Here is a 13,682-nt window from a genome sequence, read left to right as displayed (position 1 = left end):
ATTGAAATGGCTTAACAAATTATACCTAGAATTGCTCATAATTGCTCAAAGAATTTTTAATGGCATGTTCCACTTTAATCTCCATTAAACGGTTTTTAAAATAGAGATCTGTTCTCACCAAAATCTGAACATACTTTTTTTTTTTCATGACAAAGCTTATGACCTCATTGGTAGCGGAACAAATTTTGTCTATGTAAATGTTTACCTATTTATTAGTAGCAAACAAGATCCTTCCCAATTGAAATTAAAAAAAATGTTGATAGATATCAACCAGTAATTAACATCATGTTGTGTTACGGAAAAGGTATTGAGCAAGAACTTTATAAAGAAAATTTACTATTAAATGAGCCATGTACAAATTCACTACTGTCAGAAGGCTGTTTCCCTGACAGCAACGTTCTGACACAAGAATGATGAGTTGTTTGATTTGAATGTTATTTTCTATAGTACATTCTTTAACAAAATTAACTCCCATGGTATCCCTTTGTACAATTAGAAATACCTGATGTGCTGAAATTTCTAATACATACATTTCAATATCTTTAGAATCTAAACAGTATACTATTGTAACAAGAAAAAAATGATTCTGAATTCAACAAAAGAGAAGTTTGTCAGAATAACAGCTTTCTTAAAAGAAGATGAGTTTGTCAAGCTACATTAGCAAAAGCATATTTAATAGCTGACTGGTTTGTTAATATGTCAGTATTAACTAACCAGTTTTATCGTGCAGAGGTTTAACTCTCTCACATTACATTTACTTAGAATCTAAAGGAACAACAGTAAAAGGTTTTCGTCAATATGACGAGCAAATACTCTAAAACCCCCAATCCCAACCCCAAATAAATAAATTAATTAATTAATTAACTCTTTTAACTGTGTCTGATGCTTAACTGTGATCTCCAATAATAATGACTTCCCAAAGGGCTGGTGCCATAGCTCAACAGGCTAATCCTTCACCTTCAAGTGCTGGGATCCCATATGGGCACCAGTTCGTGTACCAGTTACTCCACTTCTGATCCAGCTCCCTGCTTATGGCCTTGGAAAACAGCGGAAGATGATACAAGTCCTTACAACCCTGTACCCATGTTGGAGACCTGGCTTTGGATCAGCTCTGGCCATTTGCGGCCATTTGCAGCCATTTCGGGGAATGAAACAGTGGGTGGAAGAACTTTGTCTCTCCTCCTCTCTGTAAATCAGCCTTTCTAAAAAAAATAAACAAATCTTTCAAGAAAGAAGACCTCACAAACATTTATTATTCATCAGTTTTGTCTGATCTGTCTATGGCTAAATTATTATTTTATCCAAACAGTCTCCATGTTGAATAAATGACAAAAAAAGACATTCCAAATTATGTTTGCTCAGAATTTGCTTCTAGTAGATGTTAAATGCTCACGTTCAAAGAAGTTACAACTTTGGTGAAATACATTCAATAACCCTTTACCATCACCACTTCCACCACCCTTATGCAGAAAATGTTACATACACAGATTTTGAGCTGTTTTGGAATCCAAAATTCTCAATTCTTTCAGTTTCTTCTTTGCAGGCATAGACTTCTTTTCTTCTGAAGCTTCAACATTTTTTTGAACTGAAATAAAAAAAATGTAGATTCATAAACAACGATACTAATCCAAGTACATCAAATGACATTAGTAAGGCATATTAACTACATTAATAAACTTCATTCTGAAATCAATGAATGTGCTTATTTCATTAGCTCAAGGAAGAGGATAAACATAAAAATATAGACCTGTTTAGAGGTTTCCCTACAAATTAAATATCAGCACTTAAACAGAAAAGATAAGCCAAATAGCCAAAAATCAATTGCTGCTTCTTAGCTAATGTGCAACATTAATTACTTCTTTACCAGGTACCTACAACAGCACTAGAATTAAGTATATAGCAAAAATTCACTAATTTGGACTAATTGAGGCAAAAGCAAGACTTGCATTTCTCTTAAACTATGTTAAAACTTAGATATTATTTAATTCAATTAAGTTACTTTAAACCACCTAAGGTAACGGCAACTGCAAACAGGTTGCCATAGAACACACATTACTGAGACTGCTTTAAACAATGAATATGAACCATCTGCAAGTTGCATAACAGTGGCACCTATTTGCATACATATAATTAGAGAATGGCAAAGATGTAGGTCTTTTGAGTGAGTTATTTCTGTCTCCCTTATTAAAAAAAGTGTTATTTGCTTTCTTAGAAGAATAAATCTACCTTTACATTTTCCAGAAGATAACCATATAAATCAAAGTGCTTAAATGGACCGAGATTGTCAGGTGTGGAAGGGCCAAAGATGGCTTTAGTCCAGTGCCTACTCCATGCTCAATTGGATAACCAGTGAGTTCACTCAAACCCCTCCCCCAAGTAAATACACCCTAAAAAATATGGCAGCCAAGTCAGAAAAAAGAAGAAGTTTGAAACCAAAGACATATACAGTTCTTTGAATACACTTGCTAGATTGGTCCTATTAGCTCCTAGTCTCTCATCATCTCCCAGCCACACTGCCTTGACCCATAGTCTCCTTGACCTCCTAGAATTGCCAATCAAGTTCTTATTAAAATTAGCTCACCAAATGGCTCATGTATTGCATCTAAGGACCTACAAGTTTCTGGAAGACAAAGCTCATGAAGCCATTGTATCTCTCTTGTAGACAATATCTTCATGTTCCTGCTTATCTGGATAATCTTGAGGGATATCTTTGCTAGGTACTTCAGGCCCAAGAAAAACATAGCTATCACCTACATGTAGCCAGCACACAGTCTGAAGACCATTTTGCCACTATTAAAATTCCCTAAAAAATATGATATGACCAATCCATCAAATAACTATTGAAGACCAATCAGGAACTTGGAGAGCAGCTCAACAAGGGCTTCTCAGCCCCAATGTCAATCTAAAAGAAACTTCACCCCTGATCCCTTAGGAAGCCCCAGGAATTAAGTGACAGCTATCATATTTAAAGCTCTGTGCTCTGAAATAATACCTATTTTTTTTCACCACAGCAGTGTCAGTAATTGGTTTCCTACTCACTGGGCAACTGCATCCAGTTTTACAATTCTATGCCATTTCCTCCAACCACTTTTGGGGAAGCAGTTCAAATCCCTGAACTGCTACTACATAGAAAAATCTATTGCCTGTATTATACTCTAGTATTGGCAGTTAAGTTTTTCCAGTGTAAAACTAGGGTTGTATGTAATGGCACTATTAAAATTTTACGAGAAAATTAGGTCAACATTTTTTTCAATCAAGGAGTGATAGGCTTTTGCTCCCAAACCCATGCTCTTAAATTTCATCACTGATGCCTATAATCATTATGTTTGTTTACTACTATCACAAATATAACATCACTTTGAGGCAATAATAATATTTATTACTATAATTCATCTAATCATTATAAGATCAGAAACAAATCACTGGTTTTCTGTTTAAGATGAAAAACAACATACTACCATAGTGCACTTTTGTTCAGGCAATACATTCACAGATATTAGCACTCAAGAGTTTTTCATGATGCATTATAGAATGCATCAAAAATACTGCAAGTCCATTAAGACTCATTTTGTTTAATGTGCAACATACAGAAAAATGAAATGAATTGACTTAATATTAAACTAATGGGTAAAATAAAATTCCTTAGTAACTTAAGTTCTAACACTTCTATACTTTATCAGACTCATAAATATAAAATAATGTACAATTTAAGAGGAGATAATAATTACATTTGAAAATTATGATCTTAAGATAGCTGACAAATAGTTTATCATATCAAGTCAACACAATAGTTATTATTACTACTCAAAGGGCTTTTAATATACTGCTAAAATTATCATAAATATGACTTAAAGGATGTTCCAGGAACTGGTGGTGTGGCACACTGGGTTAAACTGAGACTTGCAACAGCAACATCATATATCCAGAGCACCACTTCAGGTCCTTGGGTGCCCTGCTTCTGATCCAGCTTCCTGTCAATATGCATGAGAAGGCAGCAAATTATGGTCTAAATATTTTGGTCCCAGCCACTCCAGGAAGATGAAGCTCCAGGTTCCTGATTTTGGCCTGACCCAAACCTGTCTGTGCAGTCATCTGTCAAATGAAACAGGAGACAGAAATCAATCTCCCTCTCTCCCTCTCTCCTTCTTCCAATCCCTTCACTGAACCCATGAGGCAGTGAAAGGGCAAACTAAAATTACTCTCTCTCCCTTTTCCTCCCTCCTTCCCTGCTTCTCTCTGATGTTCTTCCTTTCCAAATTCATAAATCCTTTTAAAAAGTGGTATTTTAAAATATTTCTTCATTTTTATTGGAAAGGCAGATTTACAGAGAGAAGGAGAGACAGAGAGAAAGATTCTCCATCTGTTTCACTCCCCAAGTGGCCACAATGGCCAGAGCTGAGCTGATCCAAAGCCAAGAGCCAGCAGATTCTTTCCGGTCTTCCACACGGGTGCAGGGTTCCAAGGCTTTGGGTCATCCTCAACTGCTTTCCAGGCCACAAGCAGGGAGCTGGATGGGAAATGGAATAGCCAGGACCCAACAGACACCCATATGGGGTCTCAGTGATTGCAAGGCTGAGGATTACAACCATAGATCACAACCACAGGCTTATAATAGACAAGTCTGAGTGGCAATGAATCATTAAATGTCACTACAGCATCAATGATTTCATATGTTCAAAATCACCTGTTTCATAGTGACCTCAAAATATCAACTTATTTAGGATGTTTTTATACCATATGTATTACTAATGCTTATAAAACAAAATGCAAAAGTTCTACAATTATTTGAAATTGCTTGGATGTGACTGAAGATTTCACTTTTTTTTTCAAGTTTCAGTAGAAAAACTTCAAACATTGATTTTGTCTTCAATTGTATTATTGTCCTCGGGTTCATAATGAGTCCTGCAGTCAAGCATAATGTTCCGCCACACCAATAAGAAGCCCTATTTTGACTTGGTTTGAAACCAATAGATTAAATTTAGTGCCTATAAAGGCACTACTAATTGACACAATAATAATGAAACATAAAATACTGTCTGTAAGAGGATAATGATGCTAATATTAAAGGCATTAGTATTATTAGATATGTTAAAATTGCAGCACTCATTACCTAAGATAAAATGCCCACTGAGCACTCCTATGTTTCTTTTAATACATGGATTTTTATAAGCAAATGTACTATAAATTCTTTTACAACTGAGGAATGCTCATCAGGATAAATAAAATAAACACAGTCGTATTCTTTCCCTAATCTAGTTTAGGTAATCTTCAGGAATCTCCTATTAATTTCTACCATTTCCATGGACATACTGAGCATGTGATGAGATGATTATAATTTATATCAAATATTAAGAGACATACTGAGCATGTGATGAGATGATTATAATTTATATCAAATATTAAGACATTTTAAACAGGTAAAATCGGATCTTTCACAAAGTGATGACTAATCAAAAAATGATAATTAAATTGCATTAGTAATTTATCTCAATATTCCAGTGAGAAAGATAAATTTAAAAAGAATTTACAATATTCATTTACTCATTCATTTATTCATTCATTCACACAGTAAGTGTTTGTTGTACTACACAATGGTGCAAAAGACTTAAAATATATACTCATTTTGTGGTCATATATGAACTACTAGCTATGGAAGTATACTTAGAAACTATATAATAGGATGGTGCAGGTAAAGGCACTGTTATGTCAGCATCATGTCTCCACAGTCAGTTTGATTCCTGGCTACTCCACTGCCAAAACAGTTCCTTGCTAATGGCCTGAGAAAAGCTCAAGTTCTTGGGCTCTGGCTATCCACATGGTAGATCTGAATGGTGCTCCTGGTTTACCCTGGGCCAATGTTGCCTGTTGAAGCCATGTGGGGAATAAATCAATACATGGAACATTTCTCTGTCTCTGTATCTCTGGCTTTCAAAAAACAAATGTTTTTTTAAAGCTATAAAACATCTCTTATTATCGATAAAAATATAACTTGCATGAAATATGCATATCAGTAAATTATTTTCTGTTTTTCATTTGTGATAATAATCTCGTATTAGCAAATATTTTTAATCTTTGAATCAGCATCAACTGATGTGCCGCATCATTTTATAAGGAGTATGAAGGAAAGTAAAACTATCACACTATATAAAATATACACAGTATAGTACTCTATGTAAAGCTGAATTTTTTAAAGCTAACGATAGTGTTAAAAGCACAATGAAATTTATGTAAATTCATGTACATTACATGTAAATATACATAGATGTATATGAACATATGTATACATATATGTATACATATGCGTGTGTGTGTATATATAACCAACAAGTATGTTCATTTAATTGTAAGAACTGGAGCCAGCAGAGTGGTGTAGCAGCCTAATCCTTTACCTGCAGTACCAGGACTCCATATGGGCACCAGTTGCTGGCACTCCATACGTGTCCCAGCTGTACCACTTCTGATCCAGGTCCCTGTCCATGGCCTGGAAAAACAGCAGGGGATGGATCAATTCCTTAGGCCCCTGAACTCAAGTAGGAGACCTACAGAGAACTCCTGTCTCTGGCTTCTGACTGGCTCAGCTCCAACCATTGAGGCCCATTGGGGAGTGAAGCAGAGGACAGAAGATCTCTCTCTGTCAATTCTTTCTCCCTGTAAATCTACCATTAAAAAACACACATATTAAAACATAAATAAATAAATAAATAAATAAATAAATAAATAAATGTCAGAACTACAATCTCTTTATATCTAAATACACATTTAAGTGGATATAACCATAAAAGTAATTCTAATCACAAAATAAATCAGACTAATCTCCCTCATGCATTACTTTTTGACATTTATTTTTATTGGAAAAGCAGATTTACACAGAGCAGGAGAGACAAAGAGAGAAAAATCTTTCATACATTGGTTCATTCCCCAAATGACCACAATGGCCAGAGCTGAGCAAATGGAAAGCCAGGAGCCAGCAGCTTTCCCGGATTTGACACATGGGTGCAGGTCCCAGGGCTTTAGGCCACCCTCCCCCACACACACTGCTTTCCTACACTACAGAGAATTAGATGGAAAGGGGAGCAGTCTGCATTTGAACTGACACCCATTTTGAGACGCCAGGGCTTGAAAGCAGATTATTATCCACTTGAGCCATCCTTCCAGTCCCAACTCCTACGTTTTTATAGAGGAGCATTATGTCATAAAATTATAAAAAAAAAAAAAAACAACCATGAACCAGGTACTCAATAGATTGAGTTTCCTATTGATAGTAGCTTTGCTTAGGGAACAAAGGTGAAGATGAGTAAGTAGAACTTTAGAAACTTTAGCTTTAACTCTAAGGTTTATTTAATTTCCTTAAAAAACAAGCATCTGTAGTAAACATAACCAAATGCTAACATCTGTTCATCCTGGATGTTTAGCACATGGGTGCTTGCTGCATTACTTCTTGTAAATGCCCATTTTTTCAACATAAAAATGAAACAGCGGCTGGCACCATGGCTCAATAGACTAATCCTGCATTGACAAGCACCAGCAGTGTGTATGGGTGCCAGTTAGTGTCCCGGCTGCTCTATGTCTGACTCGGCTTCCTGTATGTGGCCTGGGAAAACAATATAGAGGGTGGCTCATGTGCTTGGGTTAATGTGCCCACATGGGAGACACAGAAGAGAATCCTGGATCCTGGTTTCAGATTGGCTCAGCTGTGGCCATTGTAGCTATCTGGGTGTAAACTAGTGGATAGAATATCTTTGTCTCTCCTTCTTTCTGTGAAAATTGCCTTTCCAATAAAAACAAACAAATACTAAAAGAGCTATGACTAACTTTCGTAAACATTTCAGTTTATTTGTATAGTATAAAAGTTGTTAGCTGCAGAAATTCCAAGGACCAACCATAGATGGAAATGATAAAACTATCAAAGAACACAACAAAAGAAAAGAAGTAAAGACTAGTCGGTTTGGAAAGCCACCCCAAGTTTGTGTTTGTTTCTTCCAGACTCTATTTTGTCTGAAACACATACTGGTATACCAAACCCGAAGAAAGAAAACTGATGTTATCTGCAGGAACAGGATGTATTTCTACCTCCTCTTATGTGAAGCATATTACAGCAGGGAAGCTTCCCTTTTCCTTGTTGCCTACATCTGCACACTCACTATGGCATCCCACAGAAGGATGGGTTTCATTCTGACACTTGCAAAGTATCTGAAGCTACAGGAATGGCATTATCTGGAGTGTTCGCAAAGTTCAGAGCACATTAAACAAGACTTATGGTTCTAATAGTGGGAATCACACACACACATTTTGTAATGATCTCCTAATTAAGGAACAGATCGTACTGGTTGTAGTTTTATACAAGAATCCCCCAAATCAGAAAGCACATGTTACTACAAATTAACATCTGCATAACTGACATACTTGTACACCTGTTCATTAAGCCAATTACTGAGCATTGCTAAATGTCATCAGAATTCTGTGTTTAACATTGCGTTTAGCTAATAGTGTATATTTTCAAATGGGCTTCAATAGCCCAGAAAATGACATATACCTTAAGGAAGGACAAATACAGTCACCTACAATGTTTTAGGGAACATTTTACATTGTCTGATGTGTTCATATAAACACCAAAAAACGAAGTGCAATTCTTACTTTAAAAGAGTTTTGGGAACTAAAGTTGTTGAAATTCTTACTTTGCTCCAGCTGAAATTAGCCCTTTTACTCACATGCTGTCTAGTTTTGTAAATATCAACATTCTTCTAATTATCATGGATATTTACAGAACACTTCCTTACATAAAATCTCATAACTCATGTCATAAATCAGTGAGTCTAGTAATGACTAAACAAATTTAAGTGTAACAAAAACAAAGGAATATTAACATAAGTCTAACAGCAGGACATATGATGCTAAACACAAGTATCACCAGGAAAAGAAAATATTACTTGTGGGGAATATAATTTATACCTTTATTATAGCCAGACTTTTCTGATTTAATGTTGATTTCAGACTGGTACAAACCCTGAATATGTTGTACTTTAATGAATAATGTTAACTTGGGTAAGACTGAATAAAATAAAATAATGAAATAGCTATAACCATTGTTTTGACTTGGCATTAAAATATTGTTTCAGTGTAGGATTTAGAATACCTCTGACTATGTCTAGAGAATCATTATTGTTGATTACACTAGGAATTTATTCAAATGAGACTATGGGGAAACTTCTTTATCCTAAAATATTTTGCCAGTTCCTCCTTATCTCCTGTATAAGAACAGTTGATCATCTACTAAAGTTCTCAAATGTATCACATCCGAAACCAAACTCTCAGCCAGAATTCCAAACATCACCATCAAAATGTGAGGTCATTATGGACTCTTCATTCTCCCAGTTACAGCCATTCTTTAGTAAAAGCCGTAGCTGATGCCTTTTCATAACTTCCATTTCTTGCTAAGTATTTCAAGCCACCAAAACGTGTAGTTGGTGTTAATACAGGAGACTCATAACCAGTTTATAGTTCTTCTTTTTCCCTTATCTTATCAATTAAGTAACCTAATGTTATTCACCACTGTTTCAGTTAGCATAGATTTCTTCAAGTTTCATGTACACGACACTACATTCCCATAACACAGCCTCCCACTGAATGTCTTGCATCTGGACATCAACACCCAATGGCATTTTCTCACATAATCCTGATGTGTTTAAAATTGAAATTGTTCCCTCTTGCCACTCATATTTCATAGTTTTCTTCATTTTTCTGTGTAATAATTATCTCACATAAGACTTCTTATTTATTTCTTATATCTTCCACTATGATACCAGCTCTGTTAAAAAGAGGGATTTGTGATCACATTCACTGTTTTATACTAGTATTGAGAAATGTGTCTTGAAAAGAATAGAAATTCCAATTATCTTGAAGTTTGTCATATACACATTACCATCAGTGCAAAATGGTTTATGTATAAGATTATGTATTCCAGTATTGTTAACAGAAAAAGATTCTGAATGTTAATCAATTAAGACCATTTTAATAATTTATGGTACACTGGGCATTGTTTATAAAAGTAAAAGATTTAAACATCCCAAAAACTTGTAAGCAGAAACTATTTAATTAAGCTGTTTTAATCCATTCACTAGACCTCTCTGTAGCTATATCAATGAACAAGCAAGCTGTGCCTGAAATGATATAGGATAAATTTAAGAATTTTAAATAGTAATGCTAATCAAACAAGCTACACAGACAGCAGCATACACTAGGGCTGTTGACAGGAGTGGGGCAGGATTAGGAATTAGAATGTGAACCAGAACGTCTCTCCATTTGCGTCATTCAGCTTTTCAAATAAACAAATGAAAAGGAGAGAGAGAATGAATAAATGAATGAATGAATGAAGACCAAGGTTGGATATTTGGAGCAGCAATTAAGTCCTCCATGGGACATTAGCATTCCATATTGGAGTATCTATGTTTGATTTTCGGCTCTTCTCCAACTTAGATATTACATAACCTAAGAGGCAACAGTGATGGCTTAAGTTACATGAATCTCTACCACATGTGTGAGACACAGACTGAGTTCCAGGATCCTGGCTTCTGCCCAGTCCAGTCCTGACTACTGTGGCAATTTAAAGAGAGAAACATTGATTATTTCAGGGATGCAGGGGTTCAGAGAAATTGCTGTGAGCAAAAATGGCTGTGCAGAATAGAAAAATATACTTACAGAAGATGCAGCCATGATGAGAAAGCCTAAACCAAAGTATGCTAGATAACTAGTTTCTCATCACCTCCATCCACCCAAGGATCAAAAATCTAAACTGTATAGCTTTTCAAAGGCAGCTGAGGCAAACTACAGGAATTATATAACTGGGGGTTGAGTGCTAGGAAAATATTAATAAAGCATCTTTTAGTTTTGAAATACAAGAAACAGATTACTTTATTACTTTACATTTATTACTTTAATATGTGGAAAGTGATACCTTCTTTCACTGGAGTATTGTAAGAAATAAATGGAACACATGTATATGGACATAAAAGTTCCAATAACACAATATAAAACTCAGAACCTTTTTCTATACAGCACCAGAGAAAAACTATTTCAAGGTAATATGATCGATGATGTTAAAAAAAATGAGCATGAAGCTCTTGTTTACAAAAAATAAGTAGCTGGTGAGATTTGGCCTTTAAGTTTTAGTCAGCCAAATCCTCACATAACCAGTGCTCAGTGACTGGCCACTTTCCTCTTTTGTTGTTAGTAAGATCAATTTGTTTTTACTTTCATAATTTGAACATAACCCTTGCAAAACAGCATCTAGAAGTGCCTTGCCATATTGATTGATTATTCTGGTTTTCAAATAGCATGCACATTATCAAATACATTTATATCCTTCATAATTTTTAAATATGTCAAACCTACAGGGATGAACAATTTGATCTCAAACCATATTTGTCCTTTATTTTATTCTTCACATTAAATTACAAAATTTGTTTCTAGTACCCTATTATTAGAGCTGAATGAGAACTCACAAGTTGTAGTGTTACATAATGCGTCATCTGGCATATACTGGTGTATGATAAAATGAAAAAATTAGTTCTACAAAAACATACATAAACCAGACCATTGGACTTAATATACTTCCTTTATTTTATGCACATAAAATATTGCTGAAAATCTCAATTTGGTTTGTTGCTGGCTAAGCTCAATGGGAAACAACAAGAGTTACATTGTCTCTGTTTTCCCCATTAGGATTCCAACTGGTTTCAATTTTATTTTTCAGCAGTAATTTTCTTTAGTTCAAAAACCACATCAGTGTAATCAGTTGAAGGTGAACAAGGCATTTTAGAAAGATTTTAAGGGGGTAAGCAGAAATACCTGATATTTTCATGTCTTTGTTTTTAACTCAAGTTTAGTCTCTTGGTGACTTCTATTTGAAAGCAGAAAAATAGTATTTGAGAGTATTTGGAAATGTGGAAAATATAATAAAAAAATTCAAATGAACTTTAGGTTCTACTTTTCTTGGTATCACCAGACTCACTGACATTCTTCCTTTCAATGTAAAATCCTCTCTGTCATTCTCCCAAGTTTATTAGAAGATTCCCTAACACTACCTCCTTCTTCTTTCCTCTCCTCTCATCCATATGTAATAGAAATTCTAATACACCTCCATCTGAATCTCAACACTACAAATTTTTCTTAGCTGTACTTATTTATTTAAGAATCTGAATGACAGAAAGACCAAGAAACACAGTAATTAGATCTTTCAAGTGCTTATTCATTGCCCTATTGGGTCAAAATGGTCCCAGACTAGAAAATGCCTAAACCAGGAAGCTGGATATCCATCCTTGTTTCCCATTTGCGTGACAAGAGTTCAAGTATTCATGCCATGTTCTACTGCTTTCCCAGGCATTTTAGTAGGGAACTGGATCAGAAATGCAGCAACAGGGACTCAGACCACTGCTCAAATGCGATGCTGGTGTCACAGGTTTAGGCTTAACCAAATGGGCCATAATGCCAGGCCCTTTATAGGTAGGGTTTCAAGAACTGTATCTCCCAAAAACTCCCCCAGGTAATGATGACAACTACAAGGTGCTGTAAAAACTGCTCTATGGCACATAATGAAACATTCTTTAGTAGCTCAATAAATATTCCCCAAATTGAAGAGTAAAATATCATCAACAACAACCAATGGAAGTCTTCTCCAGAATTTCTTCTAAATCACCTCAAAATAACAATGAAGGTAACAGCTGGACATTAATCTGATTCAAATATGATTTTGAAGGAAAGCAAACAATACTTAGTGGACTCATTACCTGTAAATCAATTATGATGTGTGTGTGTGTGTGTGTATCTTCAATGGCAATGAGTTTTCATATACTTGTATAACTTGTTCAGTTAGCTTTATGGGATTTTTTTGCAACAAAACTAATACACTGTATATATTAATCACATATATATATGAATATATATAATATTGCTTCTCTCCCATATACACAATTATCAAAAAAGTAGAAGAGGTGACAAAAATCCAATCATCTGCTACTGAAAAGTAAAGCAAAATGCAACTGAAAAGCAAATCTATTTTTGTGTATATATACATGCTCCTACTTTGCCAGATCATTGAAAACAATCAGCGCACAAAAGGAGTTGGAATATGTAAAATAGAAAATGGCAAAATATTTTATTCAATTAAAAAAAGAATATTCATACAACTGGAAGTTCAGTTTAACTAAAACTTAGAGTTGGGCTACACAAAATGTTAAACAAGCATACCATATCCTAATTTCCCTGCTTTTGCAATAACATAGTGATTTTAAAGCTTACGTGTCTTAGACCAATAAACCTCAAGATCCAAATTCTACTGCAAATTTATTATTACTAACAACAATATTCTGTTTTATTAGCAAGGCAAAGTTCAGTTATACTCCTAGCTAATAACATGTTCATATTGCTTATAAACAATGAGAATTATGATGACCTAATTGCAATATGTAAGCTATTTATAAAACAAAATGGAGCAAACTTGTATGAAATCTATGCAGTGGGTTAATTCAGCCTAATGCTGACTCATTGGTAATCACAGTTTGCATGTGTATATGTATAATTAAATATATCATAGTTAGATGTATTCAGCTTAACAATGAACTTCCATGAGTTACTGCGTTCTTTTATATATCAAGTCAGTTTACGTAAATTTTTAAGAATTTAAAAAA

At 34.8% G+C, this 13,682-nt stretch overlaps 1 protein-coding gene across 5 annotated transcripts in view; it reads right to left on the bottom strand.

The window, feature by feature from the left end:
* The window catches only part of DIAPH2 (diaphanous related formin 2), an 859,995-nt gene that overhangs the window by 507,725 nt on the left and 338,588 nt on the right, over positions 1-13,682 (bottom strand). For all 5 annotated transcript variants that reach the window (XM_058659086.1, XM_058659087.1, XM_058659088.1 and 2 more), the window contains one exon: positions 1,484-1,585. In XM_058659086.1, the coding sequence (XP_058515069.1) occupies positions 1,484-1,585 (102 nt within the window). The remainder of the gene's footprint in view (positions 1-1,483; positions 1,586-13,682) is intronic.

The sequence above is a fragment of the Ochotona princeps genome, chromosome X (assembly GCF_030435755.1).
Source record: "Ochotona princeps isolate mOchPri1 chromosome X, mOchPri1.hap1, whole genome shotgun sequence".
NCBI classification, from domain to species: Eukaryota; Metazoa; Chordata; class Mammalia; order Lagomorpha; family Ochotonidae; genus Ochotona; species Ochotona princeps.
The sequence above is the reverse complement of the archived record's forward strand: the minus strand, read 5'-3'. Positions and strand labels throughout refer to the sequence as shown.